General features: G+C 48.3%; 10 protein-coding genes across 10 annotated transcripts; 3 read left to right on the top strand and 7 right to left on the bottom strand.

Annotated features, from left to right (window-relative positions):
* Positions 1–329: 329 nt before the first annotated feature.
* Positions 330–2,068, bottom strand: N7516_006839 (glycosyltransferase family 15 protein; the record flags this gene model as incomplete). Its single annotated transcript, XM_057219559.1, has 6 exons — positions 330–671; positions 727–1,129; positions 1,187–1,273; positions 1,331–1,741; positions 1,801–1,819; positions 2,032–2,068. The coding sequence occupies 6 exons, from the start codon at positions 2,066–2,068 to the stop codon at positions 330–332; spliced, it is 1,299 nt and encodes a 432-aa protein (XP_057073650.1).
* A 2,087-nt stretch (positions 2,069–4,155) lies between these two features.
* On the top strand, positions 4,156–5,352 carry N7516_006838 (PH domain-containing protein; the record flags this gene model as incomplete). Its single annotated transcript, XM_057219558.1, has 1 exon — positions 4,156–5,352. One exon carries the CDS (start codon positions 4,156–4,158, stop codon positions 5,350–5,352), a length of 1,197 nt encoding a protein of 398 aa, XP_057073649.1.
* Positions 5,353–6,887: 1,535 nt separating this feature from the next.
* On the bottom strand, positions 6,888–8,474 carry N7516_006837 (DMT family transporter; the record flags this gene model as incomplete). The annotated part of the gene is made up of 6 exons (XM_057219557.1): positions 6,888–7,193; positions 7,256–7,671; positions 7,729–7,801; positions 7,874–7,879; positions 7,939–8,265; positions 8,352–8,474. The coding sequence occupies 6 exons, from the start codon at positions 8,472–8,474 to the stop codon at positions 6,888–6,890; spliced, it is 1,251 nt and encodes a 416-aa protein (XP_057073648.1).
* Positions 8,475–9,223: 749 nt separating this feature from the next.
* Positions 9,224–10,252, bottom strand: rab7 (Rab family GTPase YPT7; the record flags this gene model as incomplete). The annotated part of the gene is made up of 6 exons (XM_057219556.1): positions 9,224–9,333; positions 9,407–9,554; positions 9,648–9,827; positions 9,889–9,984; positions 10,075–10,128; positions 10,223–10,252. The coding sequence occupies 6 exons, from the start codon at positions 10,250–10,252 to the stop codon at positions 9,224–9,226; spliced, it is 618 nt and encodes a 205-aa protein (XP_057073647.1).
* A 284-nt stretch (positions 10,253–10,536) lies between these two features.
* On the top strand, positions 10,537–11,306 carry N7516_006835 (ATG16 family protein; the record flags this gene model as incomplete). Its single annotated transcript, XM_057219555.1, has 3 exons — positions 10,537–10,621; positions 10,681–11,057; positions 11,148–11,306. The coding sequence occupies 3 exons, from the start codon at positions 10,537–10,539 to the stop codon at positions 11,304–11,306; spliced, it is 621 nt and encodes a 206-aa protein (XP_057073646.1).
* A 757-nt stretch (positions 11,307–12,063) lies between these two features.
* dot1 (histone methyltransferase DOT1) lies at positions 12,064–13,644 on the bottom strand (the record flags this gene model as incomplete). Its single annotated transcript, XM_057219554.1, has 2 exons — positions 12,064–13,027; positions 13,091–13,644. 2 exons carry the CDS (start codon positions 13,642–13,644, stop codon positions 12,064–12,066), a joined length of 1,518 nt encoding a protein of 505 aa, XP_057073645.1.
* Positions 13,645–14,089: 445 nt separating this feature from the next.
* spb1 (rRNA methyltransferase spb1) lies at positions 14,090–16,726 on the bottom strand (the record flags this gene model as incomplete). The annotated part of the gene is made up of 4 exons (XM_057219553.1): positions 14,090–14,649; positions 14,712–16,446; positions 16,506–16,655; positions 16,709–16,726. The coding sequence occupies 4 exons, from the start codon at positions 16,724–16,726 to the stop codon at positions 14,090–14,092; spliced, it is 2,463 nt and encodes an 820-aa protein (XP_057073644.1).
* A 297-nt stretch (positions 16,727–17,023) lies between these two features.
* Positions 17,024–19,735, top strand: N7516_006832 (uncharacterized protein; the record flags this gene model as incomplete). The annotated part of the gene is made up of 5 exons (XM_057219552.1): positions 17,024–17,134; positions 17,203–19,083; positions 19,139–19,218; positions 19,271–19,420; positions 19,477–19,735. 5 exons carry the CDS (start codon positions 17,024–17,026, stop codon positions 19,733–19,735), a joined length of 2,481 nt encoding a protein of 826 aa, XP_057073643.1.
* A 398-nt stretch (positions 19,736–20,133) lies between these two features.
* N7516_006831 (uncharacterized protein) lies at positions 20,134–22,801 on the bottom strand (the record flags this gene model as incomplete). Its single annotated transcript, XM_057219551.1, has 10 exons — positions 20,134–20,183; positions 20,235–20,881; positions 20,934–21,193; positions 21,247–21,315; positions 21,365–21,403; positions 21,453–22,020; positions 22,069–22,273; positions 22,347–22,500; positions 22,594–22,639; positions 22,698–22,801. The coding sequence occupies 10 exons, from the start codon at positions 22,799–22,801 to the stop codon at positions 20,134–20,136; spliced, it is 2,142 nt and encodes a 713-aa protein (XP_057073642.1).
* An 844-nt stretch (positions 22,802–23,645) lies between these two features.
* irs4 lies at positions 23,646–24,320 on the bottom strand (the record flags this gene model as incomplete). The annotated part of the gene is made up of 1 exon (XM_057219550.1): positions 23,646–24,320. One exon carries the CDS (start codon positions 24,318–24,320, stop codon positions 23,646–23,648), a length of 675 nt encoding a protein of 224 aa, XP_057073641.1.
* Positions 24,321–24,451: the final 131 nt, after the last annotated feature.

The raw sequence follows: 24,451 nt of genomic DNA, 5'->3' as shown, positions 1-24,451 counted from the left end.
GTTCCACTGCCGACGACGCGCACACGTCTTCTTCCAAATACAACCAAGAGATAAATCACAACAGTCAGTCCCAGTGGCACAGCATGCTTGATGAATGTGTCAACAGTGATGATGGAAATGGTGACACCATCTTCCGATAATAAAAAAAGCTCAGATCCGTTGAACGCCGCCCAGAAAGGAAACCCCATGACCAACTTAACATGCAGGCTCCAGCTGGAAACTCCCAAGGGCGGGCCCAAGAGATACACGCAGCCGAATAAATAGACAGGGGAGAAGGACACGCAGGAAGACGTGGCGAGCACTGAGCACTACGGCATCAGAGTCAGGATCTATGGCGAGGCCCAGCCACCAGCCACATCCACCCATTCGTTAAGACAGCTGCCTTGCTTTCCCTCGACATCGACAATGTCAGTGTCGCAGCGGCATCGGCAACCAACACCGTTCTCCTTGACTTGGTCAGGGTTCGCCCAGTACTCGTCTTCCTCGATCCGTTTTTTTTCGTCATCGGTAGTCTTCTCGAGGTAAGGGATACGGGTGAGTTGGCGGGCCGGAGCGTTGGCCGGGCAATGCTGAATGGTGGTGTGCCGGTAGCCAAAGTCACGGAAGTAATGAATATCGCTAGGCGCGAGGAGAGCACCGGCGGCGAGAGAGTGAATAGGAGCATCACCCCACTAGTACTACAGTCAGCAAAGATCCCCTGGCAGAGTTTAAAGACATATAACATACCCGCTCATTCCAAAATCCTCCACTTCTGTCCATCATGGTGAAGAAGTCCTCATACTCCTTGCTGCGGAACCAATCAAGACGGGCAATCTCGAAATTGCTCCAGAAATGGCACATGTTGTAGCTCTCGCCTTCCATGGCTTCCGGGTCCACGTCCTTCAGATTGTTGTCACCGGGGTCGGTCTGCAGAATCTCATCTGGCAGCTTGTCCTGCTTGGCCTCGGGAGTCTCTGGTTGCTCTGGCTGCTCTAGGAACATTTCCCACAGACCCTTGGACTTGAGGTTGTTCTTGCGCTTGTAAGCAGCGGCATAACGGAATATGTTGGGGACGGTCTCGCGAAGCTCTTTCACTGCAATTGTGAAGCCATAGGTCTTGTTTGCCTCGGCCATCTTGAGGAACGGATCACTGAAAATAACAAGTCAGCAAATTGGCCAGAAAATCATGCCACAGTCAGTATCTTACTAAGTGATGTCGCAGAAGTACTTGATCTCGGGCTCCAAACGCCAGTACCACTCGTACTTCATCAGGAGAGGGTGCTTGTAGAAGTGTCTATCACAGAGTTAGCTTTGTAATCCACATCTCATAAATCTGGCATTGACAACTGACCCAGAGTAGAATCGGCACATGTGGTGGTAGCTTTCCATTCCACCGTACATGATGGCAGCATCACCCTGCTTCTTGATGCCCTCTTTAGCAACATCATGGTCAACCCAATCGGGGAATCCCCACATGCTGTTGTCAATCTTGCCGAATTCAACCTCCGCGTTGGTGTAGTTCTTCACCGTTGCCTTGAAATCCTCGTCGAAGTCACCATCGTTGAGGAAAACATAGGGGTATTGCCACCACCGGTTGAAGTGTCTCTCAATCGACTTGAGCGACTGGATCACGCCATCCAACTCCTTATTTCTAGCAAGGACGACGAAGGCGGCGTTGGCGCGAGGGGCCTTTGCGATTTGATCGGGCTCAATAGGCATACAGCCAGTAGCAAAGACTTTATCATGCTTTTCGCTGATTTTTCTATAAAGCGCAGTAGGTTAGTTATCGCACGCACCACCGATGGAGAGGGAGATACTAACCTGATAGAAGGCGGAGTGCCTGCTGGAATTAAGATCCCCCAGGAGAGGCAGGGTGTCGGACAAAGAGAAGCAGAATAAGCACAATTACAAGGCATGGAAATAGTAAAACAAGACCCAGGGGTATAGAAATAGATGAGTTGCCCTTTAGGCGAATCCTCCGCCGGAAAAAGGCGAATCTAGGATGGTGGCCTTTTTCGTTGGGAGCATCTTCCAACGGCAGACTCGGCGCACTGGGCAGCCGTTTCGTGATGCGTTGGATGAAGCTCATGAGTGCGATTGTGGTGAGATCACCCAAATAATGGTAGAGGTCAGCTGTCAGGCCCAAGCGACAGCACAGGGCCGTTAGGAAGATAGCGGCGAAATTGTGTCGGAGGTGTGTTCAGAAGAGATATGCGTCTTGGACGGGGAAAAAAAAAAGTGATGAGCACACGATCAAACGGAATTCAGATTGTATGGCTCACAGGAAGATCGGAAAGTCAAGAGATCTCGAGAAGTGAAAATGGGGAAAAATGACAGCAAAACGAGTGGCCGGAGGAATGCCTCCTTTCGTCCCCCAACTTTCTCAGTCCCACGGTAGATAGATGGGGAGAGCGTCGGGAGTAACGCGGGCAACTGTGAACAGCAAGGTACACAGAGGAGAGATCGGGGACATCAAAACAGGACGAGGATGATGGGAGAGAGAAGACGGGATGGGGAATTGGAAGATGGGAAGGGTTCCAAATGTTGCTTGCGCCTCCCTGGTCTTGGCGAAGTCCGGTGGCCTCTCAGTTGTCACCCTAAGACGGTTATTTTACCCCTAGTTACGGTTTAGTGGCGCTATAACCAGTATTGTATGGTATTGAATTGTATTCTTTTCACTTTTTGTGCGATTGTACTACCCCGGTGCTTCTTTGCTTAATAGTATTTCCAAGATATATCCTTGTATCATTCAAATATCTACCTCCATTACTTCTTCTTTTTAAGTGTTGGTCATGGTTATATCCTCTATATGTGAGGCTTACGTGGTTTTGATACTCTTATCCCCTTTGTCCTTTTACCGGAACCGTGATTGGCTTCTCATGGCGTGGTCTAGGGGGCCAGGTGATTTTAAACCATAGCCCCCTCAAGCTAATCAAAAAAAGCTTCTGTACGATCATTTTGATCCCATCTGCTGGGACTATGCTTGTGCTTGTGTACTTTGTACTTTGTACAAACTTGTACCTGGATCCCAAAAGAATATCTGATGGTACAGCTGATTGTACCTAGTCCACTTGATCTACTAGTTCGGCCCTACGGGGCAATGATACATATAATATATTATACTATACTATAGGCGATGACTGCGGGCATGGATGCTTGGTTTTTCTAGAATGTATCAGTTGGTTCAAATGGTCCTTATTCCAAAGTTTATCCAGATAACTTCAGTCAGAGCCGTCCTAGGATGTCTCACTTGTCTCTATGTACTCCGTACTCCGTAACCAATACAATCTGTAGAATTAGCGCATGTCGATCGAGGGCCCAAACTTTCTCTGGCCGTTAAAATCCGAAAATAGTGTCTAATGATTCTTAGGGACGTCTGACCCTATCATCTGTTCGCATTCAGCCTCTTATAACTGTTGTAGTATGTGCCTATTATTGAGTTGCTGAAGTATCTGATACATGATATTTCATATTAGTTGGAGCGTTCAAACAGGTATTGGGTACATACTACGTGTCATTCCCCATTCAGGGTCCTGCCAATCTCATACATAAGATCTACATACACGTGACGTAATACGGTATTGTAATTTATGTAATTCACTTTTCAATTGAATTGCAAATTTAATTTCAACTTGCAAATTTAATTATCATCGATGGGTCTCAACTAAGGGTCTGGACCCTGGCACGGCTCAAGTCTTCATATTGAACACATTGCCGTTGTTATATCGCCTCCTATCTCACTTCACGGGATACTTCTCCTATATTTCGCCTACCACTCCTACAGTACATACATATGTCCTCGTGTACATAGTACATAGGACAGTTATAGTTAGGACTACCTAGGTATGTGACTATACAAAGCTTACTTTGCTTGTATGTGTGGTTACTCCTAGGAAAAACAGACTTCCAAGAGCAAAAATATATTCTAGTTACAATATAATCACTACTTGCATATCAAAGTCATATAATTTCCCATGCACATTGTAGATCCTAACTTGCCTGTCCAAAAGCCGACATCTGGAAGGGTCAAAAGGCTTGGTTCCGGCCAAGATCATCCCCCGTCATCCCCCCCCATCATCACAACTCCGCATGACAATAAACTATATGGAGTCACCACCGTGGGGTTCCCCCCTATTTTTTTATTTCTTCCCTTCTACTGAACCTCTCCTAAGCAAAATGAATACAGTGCTGACAAGGCCCTCATTCTCCGAGGGCAGACCCGCGATTAAAGTTCCAGAATCTGGCCCCTCCTCTCATTTCCGAGGCCCTCACAACAGTGGAAATTTAGATCCCTTTTCGCCAGTCAACGAAAATGGAAGCTTCGAATTCGATCGAGTCTTGAAGACGGGAAGAGTCTGTCGCCGAGTCAAGCACAAACATGTCTTTCGCGCCTCATGGAAAGCAGCCTACCTCGTCCTCCGACCGAACCTCCTTTCTGTATACAAAGACGAGGAAACCACCCGCCTTCGAGTCTCCATTTCCCTATCTGAAGTGACCGCCGTCGCACCTGTCAAGTCTCCGCGATCGACCCGGCGACATGTTTTCGGTGTCTTTACTCCATCTACGAATTACCGCTTCGAAGCCCTGAATGCACGCGACGCTGAAGACTGGATCGATCGCATTCGCGCCGAGACCCCGGGCGACGAGGACGAGCAAGCTTTCCTGGCTTTGAGCAAAATGCGCGATGCCCCCACCATCCACAAACAGCTCGTTGACGAGACAACCGATCACTCCGATTTCGATCACACTGGCCGTGCCAGCTCTCCCGAGCCACGCCATGCATTATCCCCACGCAGCAAAAATGCCCAGAGACTCCCTTACATCCAGGATTACTCCGGCAACGAAATGACTTCATTTTCCGAGTTCTCCGATGGACCTGCACCAACACGCAACAGTCACCTACGATCTATGCCCTCCATCCATTCATTGTCTGTTTCAGCACCAGAGGATAAAACAGGACCCCGGCCGTCAGCATCTCTACCACGAGACACCAACAAACAAACAGATCTGGGCATCCTGCGTGACCCAGAGCGGGTCATCTGTCAGGGGTACCTGCAGGGGCTGCGCATCCAAGGGACCGTGCGCCAGTGGAAACGACTCTGGGTTGTGCTTCGACCCAAGAGTCTGGCCTTCTACAAGGATGAATCGGAGTACGCTGCTATCAAGATCATCCCCATGTCACAAGTATTTGATGCCGCAGAAGTGGACCCTTTGTCGAGATCAAAGACGTTCTGCATGCAGATCATCGCCGAGGAAAAGACCTATCGACTTTGCGCTCCAGAGGAGGAGTCCCTCGCGCGCTGGCTGGGCTCTTTGAAAAGCATTCTCGCTGCCCGCAGGAGATTAGATCCGGGCCTGGGCACTTCTGTGTAACGCCTCTCGCGCTACGGAGTAGAGCCTGTTTCATTACTCTACTTATTCTCTTCATCCCACATGCCCCTCCATATGCCCTACATCTCAGCGATCCCCTTTCTTCATTTCTTACCTTTACCTTTTTTTTCTTTCAATATACCCAGGTTGATGATTTCATTTTGACTACTCGTCTCATGGCGAGCTTTGGGTCTTCAAGAACGATTGGCGTTAGTACCTTCGTACACATTCAGTGGGCAAAGGGATTTTTCTTTTTTCATCACGAAGCTACCCAGCTTTTTTCCTACTTTCCATTTCTCCAATACCCTTCTCTATTGATTTCTTTCATCGAGGCGATACATTCTCCTTGCCATTCATGTTTTTCACTGTCGAGTCTGACATTCTCTTCTTATGCGTTGTCTGTCTTCTTCCATTCCAGCGTCTATATTGAGCACCTATCCTATTATGTATCATATCGCTTCGGGCCGTAGTACTTTAGTGCATAATGCATAATACAGATGAGAAACATTACGTCCAACATCCCTTTTCAGCAAGAGAATTATATTCAATGCTCCCAGATGTACATCCTGTTTACATAATATAGCTCATTCGACGAAACACTAACCGTGTGCATTTGATCCATCTAATGCCTCGGGGCTATGCAATTAAGGAGTCCAATGAATGAAGACTGGCGCAGTGGCGCAGGCTCTCGTGAGAACTTTTATGGGTGCCCCAATAGGGCCCAATAAAAAGCATCGGGAGGATTTCCAACGCGCCACACGATGTTACGGTAATGAATTTTGCACTAGGATTTTTGTATCTGACTATTGGAAACCTACAATCTTTTGGGGTTTCTTTCTTTTATTTAGAGTATGGTCTGGGCCCGGACCTCTTCAGAGTCATTTTCGGCTATTCCAAACGGCTCGATGGGAAGATATTCGACCCTCGTGGTGTGACTGCTTTCCTGCCGTAGGATTCCTGTTCGATGGACAAACCTCAGCTATTCAATGTTGGTTATGGGTGATTTGCCATTCATGCTGTAAACAAACGTGGCGCACTAATTCCGGTGTATATGTAGGTATATGTAGGTATATATATATATCCAAACTCGTTATGAAAAAACCCCACTATTCAATTTTGTCAGTTTAGATTTGTAACTGTTCTAGATATATCTTCGAATGTTACACATATATAGCTTCAAGGTGTGACTATATATCACAAAGCTTGTCTTGGTCAAACCAAGCTTTTGGCCAGTCTTGGCTGAAACCCTGCATTCTCAAATGTGAGAGATCACATTTGTGACTCTTTTGAGTTGAAATAGGAATCGGCAAATCGCCCATCAACAATTGGATGACACTATTTGCGGGGAGGTCGGCCAAAATGCATGCGCAGAAGTAGAGTTAATGAGAATGCTGCTGAATAATTCTATAATCTATGTTGGGAATACCAGCCCTTCCGCTAGGTAGCTAAGGGTAGCTGGAGAGGGTACCCGGAATTGTTATGTGAACAAGCTACAACCAATGTGTAGCGATAATTACAAAAACCGTCCAAAACTCAAACTAACGCATTTCCTCTTCTTCAACAGGAATGCTGTTATACTCACCCGAGAAGGACCGGCCTGCTCCATCAGTAGCGGTGAGATCGTCCTGGGGCTTGCTTTCGTGCTGCACAACCAAGAATGACAAGAACACGATAGCTGCTCCAACCCAGTACATAGGGCTGGAGTATTGTGACTGCAGGACCATCTGTCCAATCAGGGAGAGTGGGATGGTCATGCTGAGTCCAACCGTCACAATAAGCGGTGTGGTAAGAAGCATAGCGTAAGCCCAAGCAATGTCAGAGACAAATGATGCGAACGCGTTAGTCTGATGAGCGTGAGGTTAGCTAAATAATAAACAAAGGTGAACAGCAGGACTTGGAGTCGTACCAGAATAATTGACCACACTCGTGACGTTTCGGGCAAAGAGAAGGGCTCCATTCCAGTCCAGTGCATGATGAAGAAACCAGGCCACAGGAAGATAATGTTGAAAAATCCAACTAGTCCGAAGAACAGAGGCATGTTGACCCGGGACTCGTCGCCGACCTGTTTCTTCATCACAACGGTGTAAAGACCGTACAGGATCGCGCTGAACGCCGCCATGGCATCACCAAGGGCAATCTCCCCTGATGATTTGTGTGGGAATGAACCCTCACTGCCATCTGTAGCATCGCCTGTGTCTGGCTTGGAGAGATCGACGCGCGAAATCAGGATAATGCCAATCAGAGAAGCCATCACACCCATGAATTTGCGCATAGTGAATTTCTCAACTCGGAGCAGGGCGCCGAAGACCATGGTCCATACACCTACAAGAGCAAGGGTGAGAACCATATTTGAGCATATCTAAACAGGGGAATCCTTACCACTGGTGGAAGTCAGAATGGTTGTGCTTCCAACTGTCGTGAATTGAAGGCACCCCATGGCGAAGTAATTTGCCTGTCCAAAAAGAAAGCTTCGGTTAGTTCACTTCCAACACATAAGCTACACATCATGAGATATACGACATACAGCAAACTATAATAGGTTGGTTAGCCATCTGATTATATGTCCAAACCTCAAGATTATGTGCTTACCCAAAGAAGACAGAACTGAATACTGAGTTTAGCTGTTGCTTTTAGCCCTAGCTTTCCACTTGGAGCATCCTGTCTCTCCCGTGAGAATCGTCCGCCGTCTTCTTCATCGGGGCCGCTGGGCAGCATGCTCTCCTCCTCACCCTTGGGGTCATGCGAATCCAAATGATTCAAAAAGCTCTTTACCGAAGTGATCTGATAGAGTTTCCCGAGACGCCAAAGACCCCATGTTCGACGAGCCACGATTAAAAGGAGGGGCATCATAAACATCGAGGTATTCGTATAAGTTACGAAGAAAGGTTTCGGGTAGGTTTTGTCGGCGAAGATGGTCTGTATGGCATTCCATATGTAATTAGCCCACATACTTGCAATCTATATGTCTTTGCGTTGGCGATGTTTTCAAAAAGAGCGCGTACACTTCCAAGGAAATTCGAGGTTGTCCATAGCACAACCACAACCAGGAGCAGGATTATTCCTAATGTCCGTCGCGATATCCCCAGTGGCATCTTGCCGGGCCCTTCAGGTGTGGTTGAGGCCATGGTAATTGTGAGCGGAGGTTGATCTGCGCGACTCGTCGGTAGTGCTGGTCAGGAACCTCGTGTCGCCGATGTCGCAATCGCTACGTTTGCAGCCGAGGATGCCGAGTTGGACGGGGTATCTGTCGGACAGCTGTCATCTAAAGCGCAGCGAGCAATAGATGTCCAACAGAGACAAATAATTGTCACGAGACTTCCTGCCTAAAGATATGCAGGTTGAAGAGAACACGGGGCTAGATGCCAAGCATTGGCGAGATAAGGGTTCCGGGTGGGGAAAAATGTAGTCGCGGCCGATGTCATTTGACGCTGTCATTTACTCCGTACAACTTGTTGTAGTAATTAGTTAACTAGTTACCATGAGCCACATGTGATAAGTACACATGTGCAATGGCTTCATTAGGAGGAATTTGCCCTGATGATGACGGGTCATCTGATGGTACTGCCTACTTTGGTATGCGCGACCAACTGCCTATTACGGAAATATGAAGATGGTATTGCGTTAAGCCCAACAAAGATATTATCTGTATAAGACTGAAGTGAGAAAGATTTGAGTGAGAGATGTTTCTCTCTCAGGCGAATTCCATAATTGAAAATAAGACATCTACAAGACACCAGGGGAAGAGCAAGGTTATCCAAATCAAAACCCCGTGGTCTTCTCTACAGACCCAGGACCCGAGATCAACCAAACAGTACTATGAAAAAGGAAAGACAAAGGAAATAGGTCGCTGGAACATGGGAATTGCAAGGGTATATCAACAGGCACATCCATCACGGTCATTGTCTAGATGGATGTTGATTGGGTCGCTGAATTCACCGCTGAATTCCTCAGCCTCTTCCTGGGCAAGCGCACTCCGCGCGATAACTAAATATTGATTAGCAACCTTGTAAGAGAACAGTTTTCGAGAAAACCAGCTAAATGGTTGGATTTAACTCACCTTCAAACGCCTGCTCGACGTTGACAGCTTCCTTGGCACTGGTCTCGAAGTAGGGGATGTTACCCTTTGACTGGCAGAAAGTCATGGCCCGTTTTGAGGAGATCATACGCTTGTTCTCCTCTACATCGATCTTGTTACCGATGACAACCTGCACATGACCGTCAGCACGGACCAACATATCATTCCTGCCAGCTATTGCGGCGCACGAGATAAGGAAAAGGAATGCGGGAACACCACTTACGAATGGGAAACTCTCTGGATCTCTTGGGCTTGCCTGAATCAGGAACTCATCGCGCCAGCTGTCGAGAGCTTCGAAACTCTTGGAGTTGTTCACATCGTAGACCAGGACACAGCAATCGGCTCCACGGTAGAAGGCGACTCCCAATGACTGGAACCGTTCTTGGCCTGCAGTATCCCAGATCTAACACCTCCGAGTCAGTTATTGCCCCTCATCACGATTGTGCTAGTCTCCAACGCCTTACCTGCATTGTCACCAGTCGGTCGTCAACGAGAACTTCCTTTGTGAGGAAATCGGCTCCAATAGTGGCTTTGTAGCTTCCACTAAACTTCTTATTAACCTATTCATCTCGGAAAATTGCATGTTAGCGGTTATAGGTCTTCGTGAGTGACCGCGGTACGGCGCTAGTTGGGGGCGAGGTTGAACGGACATATTGGTTCATCAAACTTGTTTTTCCGACACCACTGTCACCAAGGATGATAACCTAGATTTCCAAAAAGGTATCGGTCAGCAATAAGAACTCCTCTTTGAAGCATTCGGTGTCTGTCACACGGAGCAGGTGCGGACGGAGGTTGTACCTTGAGGAGGACCTTCTTTCTTGACGCCATGGTTGGGAACCGGCCAAGTGACCGAGTGTAAATGTGCGAGGGATAAACACGTAATTCAATATGAAGTAAAGACTTCTAGTCAGACTTTACTAAGTCTTTATAGAACAGATAAGGACAAGTCAGGAGAGTTGAGGTCGGGTTGCAGCTGGATTCGATGATGCATGAGACCTGGGCGGTGGAGCGGGCGGTGGGCAATTGATAACGATTAGCACCGCATCTCGCGCCCGAGGCGGCAATCAACTCCACTTCATCACATTCGTACATCCCCTTGCTTGGGAAGGCTTATGGCCCACTGGAGGGAGGAGTACTTGGCTGCCCTGACAGTTCGAGATCAACGAGAGAAAGCAAATGCTACCCTTTACGATGCTTGTCAGTTCTGTCATGTTCGTTGTTCAGCGATTGCGACTGACATCATTTACCAAATCTAGATGCCCAGCTTGCAGATCGTACCAGCAAACTCGCAGCACCAACAAAATGTGCCAGTCCCGCAACAGCGCAAAGTGAAGCTCAACCCACTGTTCCATCTCCTATAGTTCCACCGTCCAGAAAGCAACGATCAACTGGGCCAGATTCTACCCCGACAGACCTTCTCAATACCACCCGTGCAGACCTGTCCCAGGCACAGCGATCCCGCTCAGAATTACAAGATCGCTTGAATCGAGTGAATACAGAAGTGGAAACACTTCGCAAGAAGAGTTCGCAAGAGGGTCGACGAATCAACGCCCTGGAAAGTGAGAGGGCACAACTAAAGCTACGATTGAAAGACAGAGATGCGGAGCTGAAAGGCAAGGCCAAGCTGCTTGAGGTAGGCTGTCTTAATATCAATATAGGCTTTCCAATCACGCAAGGGTGAGTGACGGAAAGTGGCTAACATGGATTATGTGCGTTTCTGCAGGATTTCCAAGATGAACTGGCGACACTAAACCTTCAGCTTAATATGGCTGAAGAACGATCAACCCGACTGAAAAATGAGAACCAAGACCTAGTTGATCGTTGGATGGCTAGAATGGGCCAAGAAGCTGAGGCCATGAACGATGCATCGAGGTATTCTTGATTAGTCCCACAGCTGGCAGGGCAACGTTTCTAGAAAAGATTGGAACACAGCTTCTGTGACATCTAGATATCGAATCGTGATAGTTAGCCACTTAGATGGAATGTGAAAGCGTCATATGACCATGTGGCCTACATCACGGCTTAATGATCCTTCCACTAGTCTGTACCAAGCCCGCGGTTCATGACCTTCTTCCCTACCTAGGTATAATCGGAAGGTTACTCCATCCCAACCACCATAGTCCCTCTGCAACTTCTTGAGTGCCTCAAAAGTCCTGATAATTGTATACCCCCGTTGAGTTGTGTACGGTAAGCCTCATTACGAGCGCAATGCTGTCGGTTCACGTAGAACAAAATCGACATGTACCTCATCCATAGATTGGATTTATGCAAAGTCAGCTTTGATTTCTTGATGGTCTAACGATTGACAGCATCGATCTTTAGTCCCTGTGACAACCTAGTATGGTCCACCCTGCCTATGTATGTCGTGTGTCAATTGCTGAGACGCATTGAATGTTTACCTATACTCGATAGTTCGGAATACCGAGGAACGGTAAGATCAGAACATGTTTCTCACTATAACTAAGCCTGAACTTGAAGAGACAATCCGGTTTGTACAGGTCAGATTGTCGAAAAATGGTATCATACAAAAACTCAACAGGGACAGTATATCCAAGAACGGACAATGTAATATACAAAAGTACCACAAACGAAAGATCTATGTGCGATGCCAAGATATCAAGCCAAGCAGCCATTGAAGACTATGGCGTGTTCTCAATGAAAGCTTTCAGCCGAGAGCTGTCTTTAGTAGCAATGAAATATGTACCGCCAACATCGGTCCAGCTCACGTTGTTGGACCAGTAATTCTTCTGCTGGACCTTGAGGAGATTGATCGGAGAGTTCAGGTTGCGAGACTGGATTTTGTGCCCAGCGGGAACAAAAGACTTGAGTGAGACAATTTTGCAGCCTTCTTTCATATCCAAAAAGTGGTTGATCAGCTCATTGTTCAATTGTGGGGTGAAAGCTTGGTTGTTGATGAGCACCACATCAGCCCGCTTTAAGACGCTGGTAATACTCTCCTGCTCAAGGAAGTCACCTCGAACAAGATGAGTTTTGCCCGGCGCAATTCCCCACAGCCGGCATCGGGCCTTGAACTCGGATTGCTGCAAATCTGCCAAATCACATGCGTTTGACATCATCTCGCAACCCCAACTCTCACAGCCAACCTCAAGTGCCGCCTGAAGAACGACATTACCTACGCCTGAGCCAAGATCTACAAAGACCTGGCCCGATTTGAGCTTGGTTTCTTTGAAAATTGTGCTGATAAAGCGAGGGAGAAGCTCTCCGTAGACGTTGTCCGTGCCATTCTCGTATTGCCGGAGGGACTCCACTTGTGGGGATACCGTGCGCGAATAAATTTGAGTGAGAATTCTTTCCACCCACGGTAAACCAAGGCTTTGTGTTGCATCCAAATGTTTTGCAAGACTGCCGTTGGTCCTTAACTGCTGGATAGCCTTATTGTAATCATCGACAGCTTCCCGAAATTGGGTCTCGGATTTTACAGCCAGAGCCCGGCGCAATCGACGCTTGATCCCGGTCGTCTCATCGGTGAACTGACCCGCCTCTTCGCTGGGGATATAATTATCGGAGACCGTCTCGATGACCTGGACAATGTCGTCGATGGGTCGGAATTCGTCATTTTCGCGGGGAACCACAGAGTCATATCTGGTCGAGCAATAAATTAGCACATCGGTACCCAGAAATCAACCGTCAAACTAAGTAACGTACCTCTCCTGCTGTGAAGCACTGGGGTATTGCAGGAGAATCTGTTTGGGCTTGCCCTCGGCGCCGAAGGCGGGCTTGAACTTGCCGGCCTTCTGGCCCGACGTTATATCCGCGGCATGTATCATTTTAAACGGGCGAGATCCTTCTTCCGAAAACGCTTTCACCGAGCGGAGACGCCGCTCCGGGTCGGGCTCAGCGCTAGCGCTGGTCCTCGCACGTTTGTGCACTTCAAAGGAGGCCTCGCTATCGCTCACGTCATCATCACTCGACAGTCGTTGTTCGGGCGTCGGCCTTTTTCGAATGCGCGAGGAAGCACTGAGTCGTTTTGCCGGGCGTGCTTCTAAATCACTGGAGACCGATCGAGATTTCAACGCCTGCGCCTTCCGGTTCCTCTCCGTCGAGGGCTGGACTCGAGGTGATCGAGTATCCGAGGGTTGTGTAACCGATCGCGTAGGTGCTGCAGGCCGAGTCTGCACGACCTTGCGAATTTGCGCTTTCTTTGGTTGTAGAGAGAAGGCCCCGGCCCCTCCTTTCTGAAGGTGGTCGAAAAAGCCCATATGGATAGGGATATAGATATACACAAACTGATGCAGAAATGAAATAATGTATGCAAATTATGCAATGAAAAACGAGTCTAAGAATACGAGAAGTAGAATGTGAGTAAGATGAAGGAAGTGGGAGAATCGAAAAGAAAAGAGAAGGGCTTATCGATTAAGGCGCCACTCGGGGGGAAACCACGCGATCCCGCGTCCCTTGGCACTCCTTGGCGCTTTGTATACAGCCTCATCCATGTCTTCTATAAGCGTCTAGTTAGTTAACAAGTTAGTTATATGGCTCTACATATTGTTATATTCATATCGCTATAAAATGATGGAATTTTGAAATTTTGAAAGTTTGACATGTATTTTGAGATTGTACCTATGGAAGAATGAACCCTGGGGTATCATAATTATTTTTGCTATGTAAATTGTCTGATTCAAACATTTCAACTATGAACACTCTCTATTTCTTAGACTTCTTCTTTGCCAGTCTCTTCTCCGCACGAACATCCTTCTTCATACGAGCATCGACAATCTTGTATTTGCCCTTGACACCCTTAGGACGACCAGAGATACCACGATTGGGACCCGTGGCAACCACGAGCTTGACTTCTTGCTTGGGCTTCTTCTTGGTTGCCCTGCTCATCAGTCTTGCGATGGCACCAGCCTTGTCACGCTCGCTGAGAGCATCATCCTCTGCCAGAATCGCTGACTTCTTGCGCAGTTTCTCCAGTCTTTGAGCTGCCTTGTACTTCTTGCGACCCTGGGCCTCCATTACCTTCTTGATCGGGCGTGCATTGATGGCACGCATCTTTTCTCTGATAGCAGCTGCGGCAGCCTTGGTAACGGGCCGGACTGGCTTGCTGTGCTGGCCTTCATCATCGAGGAACCACTCGGGAAGGCCGTCCATGTCGCGGAAGGCAAATCGGTTGAAGCCATCGTCAACAATGTCTGTGGACCTCTTTTCTCCAGTAGCCATTGACTGCGCAAGGGCCATGGCTTCTGCGGTAATGATGTCGATGTCTGTAGGGGAGGAACAAATGTTAGTCAGGACTTTATTCATGTTTGGCATCGTTGCAACTTACCCAGCTGGCCATTCGCTTTTAGTGGGTCTTTTCCTTCGGCCTCTTCTGCCTCGCTCTCATCGGACTCATCGACCCACTCAGAGGTCTTCTTTCCGTTCTTCTTTCCGTTCTTCTTTGCGTCCTTGTTCTCTTTCTTGGGGGCAGGGGTCTTCTCTTCCTCCTCATCTTCATCCATCTCAAAGATGTTGTCGCCTTCTTCCTCTTCCTCCTCGGCCACGTCTTCCTCGGCCTCTTCTTCCTCCTCCTCGCCCTGTTCTAGCCCTTCGAAGATATCTTGATCGAAGAACATGGAGGCGTTGTTTGAGAGTTTCTTAGCCTCAAGTGCTTGATCTGTAGTGGTGGTTTCTCCATCGGAATCCTCCTCCTCTTCTTCTTCTTCATCATCGCTGCCTTTCTCTCTGTCGGAAAAGCCCTCCCACTCGTCAACCTCGTATTGCTTGCGTGTCTTTTTAGCACGCAGCTTCGAATCTTTGTCTTCCATGCGGCCGGTGTACTGTTCGTACATCTGGTCGAGCTCCCTTTCCAGGCGGTCCTCCTCCTCGTCGCTCTCTTCAGTTTCGGACTCATCTTCGTTTTCACTTCCGCTCTCGGCGGGAAGATCACGAGCATTGACAACAGCATCTCTGGCATTCTCCCGGTCGACGCGTCTCAAAGTGAACGTGGAGTCGTCGCCTCCCATACCAAGCTGCTCCATACCAATTTCCATGGGGGTGGTCATGTTCATCTGCATTCGAATGATATCCTTGCGCTTCTTTTCATTCTCCTTGCGCCTTTCCTTCTTGCCCTTGGTGGTCTGCGCCTCTCGCATGCGGATCAAGTCCTCCTGGATCTGCAGTTCTTCGTCCATAGGGGCCACCTCGGCCACTTCTTCTGCCTCGCCTTCTTGGGTTGGCTTCTTTTTGATGACAAGTCCGAACTTCTCGCGACATTTGATGCGCCATCTGAGCAAGTTGCGGAACTCCTTTTTACCTAAGATCTTCAAATCCTCACAGCAAGTTCGGATCTCATCTGTTGTTTCCTCCAGACGGTCTAGTGTGGACAACGCAAGATCTCCACCTGGTGGTTGTTGGAAGCTGAGTTTGTTGTAGCCACCCAGGATAGAGATAGGATCCGTAGTGTTGACGAATTCCATCACTGGGAGCTCCTTGTGTTGGGTGTAGTCTCCTTCTTCGTAACCTTCACGCTTGCGCTTCTTCTTTTCCGGGTTGAAAACCTTCGCCTCGTAGTTGGGAGTGGGAGCGGCAAGTTCAGCAAAGACGTGCTTCGGGTCGAGGAACTTCGGGTCAATGCGCTTGGGGGCCTTGAAGCCGCGGCAAACGACGAAAATTTCGGCGGAAACATTTCGGGACGAAGGAGGCTTGGTTGCCTCAACAGAATTGAACAGCTGCTTGAAAACCCACAGGAGGGGGTTGTAATCCTTGGACCGGAAGACCTTGGTAACGAAGGTTCCGCCCTCGCTCAAGAAATCAGTAGCCAGCCGCAGGGACTCCAAAACCAGTTCTGCCTGAGAGAAAGCATCCTGAACCCACGCGGCACCAACGTTGGGGGCACCGTCGTGAAGCACGACATCTGCTTTCCAGTGCTTGATGTGGGATCGGATCGTTGCGCGACACTTGTCCGTTGTGATATCGCTTTGGAAAGTAATGGCTCGAGGAATTGGTTTGATGGGGGAGAGATCGACACCAATGATAAGACTCTGCGCAGGCATGTACTCTGCAGCGACTTGACACCATGACTACTCGGGCCGTTAGAAAAAGACTTTTGGGATAGAAGGTGGAATTTGCGGATACTCACACCTGGCGCAGCGCAAAGATCGATACAAACTCTGCTTTTCTCCAAGAATCCATACTTCTGGTTCAGTTGGATCAACTTGAACGCGGCACGAGCTCTGTAACCCTTCTCTTTGGCAAGTCGATACCATTTATCCAAACGACCTTTTCCATGCTGCAAATAGTCAGTACATGAAGTGATGCAAGCTGAGATAAAACTGAGCACACCTTTTTCTGGATCGCCATCTTGAAGGATAGCTGATCTCAATAGATCAGAAAATCCTTTTAAAATGACCGGGGAAATAGAACGAATGTATACTTTCTCTATGGAAGAGGATCCGAGAAAAAAAAAGTTGCAATACTTATTGCTCACCGCCTTTGAACTTGTTCTCCGGTTTGTTGCCTGAGGCCAAAGGTCAGTGCCAGACATGTGACGTGATATCACTCAGGCACCCCCCCAAGTCACTTGTGGCGCTTTGTAGATGCTTGGTCACTTGTGCTTGACCGTCTAAACTATAGACCTGATGTTTTTACCCTACCTCCATGACACCCAAGGGATCTCGCAAGAGAGTGAAGACCAGCCCCTCCGGCGTGGACTCACCCGCTGGACTGAGCGGTGATGGCCGAGACCGCCCGTCACGGGGGTACAATGCCGTAAGCTCTTTGTGACCAGAATAGCCAGTCCTTTTGTCATATTTACTGATCACCTATTCTTTCTTCAGAGCTGGTACCCCGGGTCCTGGTCTTCCATTGCGAGAGTGTCTAAAGCTGCCCCAGTTACCGAGGTTGCCTGTGAGAGCATTTCAGCGGCCAAAGCTATAGCATCGAACGTCACAAGCTCATCGACTACTCTTCTTGATACCCCAACAAAGAATCGACATCCTTCCATTCAACTTACGCGAAAAGTGGGTACCTCAACCAGGTCTCTGCCCGCTGACGCTACCACCACTCGAGTCAACATTGCATCGGATGGGTCGGCTTCCACGACGGCTGCCGACGATACCGAAGAATCCAGGGCTGTAAAACCGGCAGCGTCCGATAAAGAAACGCCCGAGGATAGTAATATAAAGCCGCTAGAGGAACCCGCCAAGGAACAGAAGGCCACCCCTAACGCCGACCCCAGCACATTGCATGCGGGATCTGCAGAGGGCACTGAACAATCTAGTGGTTGGCTCTCATGGATCTATGGGCCATCGGCTACGTCTGAAGTTGCTGCGAATGTCCCAGAATCTACACAAGCTGTGGAACATCCGTCAGCTGAAAACCAAATGGCAGAGCGTGGTGCTCAATCAACCATGAAAGACTATACGGCACGGGAAGAAGAACTTGAACCCGAACCAGAGCAGACAAAAGATACTATTGGTACTGCTGAAGTTATCCCCGCATCTCAGAAGCGATCGTGGCTTCAGATGTGGTATGGTACAAACCTACCGAGCAAGCAAGAAGATCCACCATCTACAAAATACATGATCTCCCATTCCACGAATCATAATTCCACTCAGGCTGTCGACACAAACATGGCTCCACAAGATCCCCCAGATGAGCGAACGGAACCAGCTGGTGGATCACAGCCCGCAGTCGGGACTACGAGATCATCTGGCTGGTCATTCTGGTCCAAAGATCCAAACAAAGATGGACCCTCGGACAAACCACAGGAAGGCGAAGCTATTGAGGCGTCAACGGGACCAAACTCGCCATCAAAGCATGCAGTACCTGGCCTAGATACAGATTCAAATACCAAGATAACCCAGAAAGGCAGTATTAAAATCAAACCTCAAAAAGACAACCGTCTCAAAGATGTATCTGGGTCCACCATTGAAGGGACTCCCACGTCTATGCCGCCTGTTGAACCTCGACCAGCTGACACCGCCGCCTCAAAACAATTACAGCAAATTCTCCCCAACCAAGTACTGCCAAAGTTCGAAGAAACCTATCCTTTTGAGCAATCGCCCTCCATCTTGCAAAGCCTCGGTCGACTCCTGCATTATGGGAAAGGACCAGACGCTAGGCATGTCAGCAGGGTCAGAGATCCGCTACACGTGGGACGTGCTTTGGCTATTGGTGTCCATGGATATTTCCCCGCTCCTTTCATTCGGAATTTACTTGGACAGCCCACAGGGACATCCATCCGGTTCTCCAATATGGCAGCAGAAGCTATCCGGAAGTACACCCAGAGTCATGGATACTCGTGTGATGTTGAAAAGATCGCATTGGAAGGAGAAGGCCGCATTACGGAGCGAGTGGATCTTCTGTGGAAGCTGCTTCTGAATTGGATGGAGGAGATCCGCAAGGCTGATTTCGTCATGTTCGCATGTCACAGTCAAGGTGTGCCAGTAACGATTATGCTAGTTGCAAAGTTGATACAATTCGGCTGTCTTGACGCGAAACGAGTCGGCATCTGCGCTATGGCAGGTGTGAACCTCGGCCCATTCCCGGATTATCGCTCTCGATGGATCAGCGGGTCTGCTGGAGAACTGTTCGAGTTTGCACTGCCTTTCAGCAAAGTCTCGAAAGAGTACGAAGCTGCTCTTAAATGTGCTCTCAATTTTGGTGTTCGCATATCTTACATTGGAAGTATCGATGACCAACTCGTTTCACTGGAGGTTAGTAGATACCTCGATATTCAAGTATCCATAAAATCGCTAACTAGCCTGCCAGTCCTCCCTCTTCTCCCCCATAACCCACCCTTACGTCTACCGCGCTGTCTTCGTGGATGGCCGAGTCCATGCCCCAAGCTTGTAAGGGCCCCCACACCCGTCCCAAAGCAACAATGCTAATATGAAAGCTCAGCCTCTCTCATCTAGTTGGCTTCGCCCTCAAGCTTCGCAACCTTGGTATCCCAGACCATGGTCTAATACGCGAACTAAGCACCCCATTAGCAGGAAGTCTATACTCAGGGGAGGGACATTCTCGGCTGTACGACGACGAAGCCGTGTACTTGTATGTACCAGTCATGGATCTTTTTACCCACATTCAAAACTGACATCATCTTCCAGCATGGCTATAGAATTCGCACTCGAGACGTCTTCCGTCCCAGACTCTGCGCTCAGCGTCAAGCGAGCCAGCAGCTCTGTCACGCCAAACCCGTACATTCTCCCTTTCGCCATGCGCGGTCTTCTGGAGGAGGAATATGTGCGCCAAGAGCTGCACGACGAGACTATGGAGTTGCTCAAGCAATTTGATGACTGGAAACCTTCTAGTAAGGTTCTGAAAGATGTGAAGTTTAGACTAGAAGGTATCCGGTCTAAGCTCTAGCTAGGTTTGTTATTGAAGAATTAGAAAGTATCTTGCTTGGATGGAGATTCGATATTAGCGGTTTATTAGATGGAAATAGTTACACGTTTTCTTTTGAAGTACTTGCTGCAAGTTTGTATAGAAGTACAATTACAACATTCATACATAGTGGACACATTCCCTTCTTGGTCTTGGCCGAACTGTGATGGTAGACAGGTTAATATGTATACGAAATGTAACTTCTACCATATTAACCTGCCTACCAACGAAGGTAATGATATTTGTATTATGCCTGAGATATAAAAAAACGCCCCGATTCTGTTGATTGAGCACGGAATAAGAATAGAACCCAATCGCAAAAAGAGAGGAGGGGATCATTAGAAAACTTGCAAATGGCGCCAGAAAGAAAGAACCCCCAATTAAACAGATGCTAATGTGAACGCCGTTTTATATGCACCTTCGATTTCATCTACAACAAAGTTAGCATGGGGACCGCATACCAGAAGGTAGAAAAACCAACCTCTCATCCCATCTAAAGCTTCAAAAGCAAGTGCATAATTCGACACAGTCCCGATAATCCGCTCTAAACCCTGCCGTATTTCCTCAATGAGCTGGCCAGTCGAATCCCCACCATGCTCATTATGCGGACTGCCAGGCGCAAGTTGCTTCGCCACGCGCGCCTTGTAGTAGATCATGAACATAGCATAGCTACTTTGCATCAGACAGCATGCGAAGGAAGGCATGGTCCTAGGCAACGGACGACCCTGCTGCTGCTGTGGATCCAAGAGAGGCTGTGGGACGGGAAGACTGTGGAACATGCGGGAGATGACGAGTGAGGCTTGAAGACAGATTTTCGCGGACTGCTGCGTGCTGTAGGGGAATCCGGCTGCGAATGGATATTGCGAGTACTGGGGTGCGTATGAGTTGATTTCGGAGTGGATATCTGATGAGGTGGAGGAATCGGACGGGGTCATGTATTCTGTTGAAGCTGCTCGTTCGAACGAGTTTAGGTTTGAGCAGGAGCAGGTTACGTTGTTGAGGCCGGCGGGTTTCGTGCTGACGGTTGTGGTGTTGTTGTTTGGGTTTGCTGCTGTCAGGTCGCAATGTCTTTTGATGAAGAGGGGGATGTCTGAGAAGGCTCGGAAGCGGTGCGTTTTGATTTGGGCACTGGGGTCTTTTGTTAGTTTAATCTAGGTATGAGAGGGCGAATGGCTCGAACCTGGATAGTTTGATTCGGGATATTGCGCGTATGCTCTGGGCTGTAATGGATTCGTTGTGATCGCCGAAATCTGATGTTTGGGGTAGAAGAGGGAGTAGCTCCGCCTGTGCAATCACAGAGTGGGTCCAGGCATCGAGTTGCTGCATTCGTTCGAACATATAGTACATCCCCGATTGTGATGCAATGCACTTATTCAGATCACCAATAAATTGGGTTGCTGATACAAGCACTTGTTGAGCTTGTATAAAAATACCCCAGCCCTGAAGACGGATTAGCAGATGGAAGATAACCCAAGGGGTCTTGGAGTTCAAACCTCGGTATCCGACGAAAACGAGGGATATGGAGTCGTGAACTGCGGGTCATTGATAACAATAGCAGGCACCTAGTTCTTTATTAGCTTTAGATCATGTTTGAAGAGCTATGTTACTCACAGTTGTGCTAACAATAGATCCTTGCATCACACAATAATACTGAACGACAATCAGTTTAAGAACCAGGAAATCAAAGAGGGATACAAACCGTCATCCACCAGGCTCTTCGTCGAGCTTCCGAAAATTCATCATTCCCCATTTGAGCATGAAGTGACTTGTCTAAAGCAATGGCAAGAGCTTGACTAGCACGATATCGCATCTTGAGCAAGTTACCGCGTTGAGAGTATTCATAAACTGAAAGCACCAGGAGAGCCAGGAGGCTCTCATAGTCCACCGGAGTATGCGAGTGGAATCTTTCCCGTCTAACAAAAGGTCGTGCGGCAGACAAAGCCTGTCCGGGATCAGTCGCTGATAGATCAAGATCACACTCTGTTTCGACTGTTGAATGAGCGAGTTGGGCAAACGTATGCGCATATTGCCTGCGCTGGAACACAGACGCTGCGGACGACGGCTCAAGATCATTTGGGTGCGGGATCAAAGCCAAGACCGCAGACAGGGCAAGACTCAGAGGCGAACGGGGCCGGTACATCATTGTCGGCTCAGATGTATTCGAACATGGAACAGAGCAGTTCAATGGTCGATCTCGGCACGGTGGTGATGCCCGTGCCGGAAGAATGGGGAAATAGTTATGAATAAAGTCATAATAGGCATTCAATCTGAAGACATTAGACCATATATGGAACTTACTGCAGACGGATACTTACATTTCGGGCTCGCTTCCATAGGTCCTTACAAATGGTTGAGTGCTGTTCAAGGGTGGTGATGCCAAGGGCACTTGCATGTGCGACTGACTGCCATCGCCAGTGAAGAAGCTCTGAAACATGGAGGGAATTTCAGATTGGAAATCTAGATGCCTCAACCCTGCGCCAGGCAGAGAGAGTTCATCGATTTGGTTGAACATCCCCGGTGCTAAAATTTGATTAGTATATCGGTTTCTTTTTTTTTTTTTCTTTTTTTTCGGGCATGAGGACAATTGACGTACGCTCTTCAAACTCCGGGGGTGAAGGGACAGCATTATACAGAGCATCATCTTCCCTCGATTCTTGTTCTGGTGACAGGGAGGACTTCTCCTTCTTTTTGCGTGGTCCCCCTCGTTTGCTGGGTAGATAAGAGCATTCTCTATCTTTGCTAACACACTAAAGTAAATGTCAGTTCGATGCAATGAACATTGATCAACTCAGCCACAATAAATAAGCTCCCAAAAGCACTCAAAGAACAAACAAACGTACGTTGGCGCATGGCATCTGGCCGCCACACCGTGTTCTTGAAGCCCGACTAGGATAATATTAGTGGAGAAGTTCCCTTTTTTTTTTCTTCCACGGGGTTTGCTCACCAAGGCAGACAGGCTACCTTAACTGGCGGTTTAGCAAACTTCTTGCGAATCGATCGAGGCGCTGCCGAGGCCATCCCGTTATAGTCGTGAAAAGTATCGACCATGGTGATACTTAATCTGGGATCAAATAAACTACAAAACCATTAATTTGAAACTGCACCTCCTGGGTGTCTTTGCAACCAAGTACTAGTTGAAATGGGGCATTCTGCGGCGTAATAAGAATCACAAGTCCGAAAGGGCGCTGATATAGAGACTTCCGTGTGATTGCTTGATCTTCGCAAATCCCGAGCCGTGGGGAGGTTCGGGATTTGCTTTTCGCAACTAAGCAAAGAAGGGACCAAGTTCAACCCTAAATTGGAGAGATGGGGTCAGAATGCAGTGTATATGCAGGATAATCGAAAATGATGCTTCTCATTTTATGGTCTTTTTTTTCTTCAACATAAGACCTCGGGAATGAAAAGAGAGAGAGAGAGAGAGGGAACCCTGATATTTCAAGGTTCGGATGTGAACGTATCGATACGACAAATACCCGTATTAATTCACTGTGGCATGGTAGAGACATGTAATTTTACACAGCTGAAATAGTCGATCACGTGGACCCACCGCTATCAAAACTATTTAATATTAAAGATTTAGTTAGTCTATGTACTTTATCGTGAAGGCTGAACAGGATCTGGGATTCAACATGATCTGTCGATCGAAAAGGTCCCGGCGATCTCTTCCAACCAAGATTCGGAAATAATTCGGAGAGGTCATCAAATCATTGATTCATTCTTTTACGGAGTGGATCTTCAACCAATCGCCAAGCAGCTCATGTTATATGTTGTAGGCTACAATAATGATGGAGTAGATATGATTTGGAATACATTTTCATGCGAGGCATTGTCGATCGATGTCAAACTATCCACAGGGGATGTGCACAATCCGATTCGTCATTACAACATCGACTTAAGCATGAGCCTTACCTTTTCCAAGGGGGATCTTAATACCCGCAATATGCCGTACACTCTCCCAGACACTGTCCCGAACTTTCACAGGGAGCTTGTGTCCCTTCAAAAACTGGTCGATCAACCACATTCCGACCACGAATTCCTCACGCACCAAAAGTCCGATATGTTGGTGATCGACTAAATCCCACACTTGCCCCAAAATCGCCTCGGGCAGGCGACTGCGGGACCAGATTTCCCGGACCACCAGATTGAGAACCATATCCGAAGCATTAGGTGGCCATGGCCCGGTTCCATTGGGTTCAGGAGGGATGAGAAGCCCTTTATTAGAAGCCCACACACCTTCGTAACGTTTGCGTTCCTTCTCGGTGACCTCGCGTCGCCAGCGCTTACGGTCGCCCTCGTTGTGTTTGTGGGGGTGTTTGTGCAGGGGGTTTCTGTGTTTTCGGTGGTCGGCATCGGTGGGTTTCGGCATGCCGCGGAGTGTCATCGGCATGCTCTTCGGTGGACTTGGTGTCCTTGATAGATCACTCTTGGATTGGTGTGGCAAATGTAGAATGGATCGTGCCCCTCGTCGCTGGGGAGGAAGCGGTGGGGGAGCCTTGATAGATGGGGATGCTCGTGTTGATGCCAGGGAAGAGGCGATAATAGCATTGGAGAGGGATTCCTCGCTCATGCCAATCGAGTCATCTATTATGCTGGAGGTACTTGTCGTATGTGACTGACTTGATAGAGATACCTCGCTCGGTGTTGAAGGTAGCTTGGGTATTGCGATGGCTCCATGGTTTCTCATAGACCCTCGTGATG

This window comes from Penicillium verrucosum (assembly GCF_028828655.1).
Source record: "Penicillium verrucosum strain IBT 35672 chromosome Unknown utg000002l_segment0_segment0, whole genome shotgun sequence".
NCBI classification, from domain to species: domain Eukaryota; kingdom Fungi; phylum Ascomycota; class Eurotiomycetes; order Eurotiales; family Aspergillaceae; genus Penicillium; species Penicillium verrucosum.
This window is presented reverse-complemented; position numbering and strand designations above follow the sequence as displayed.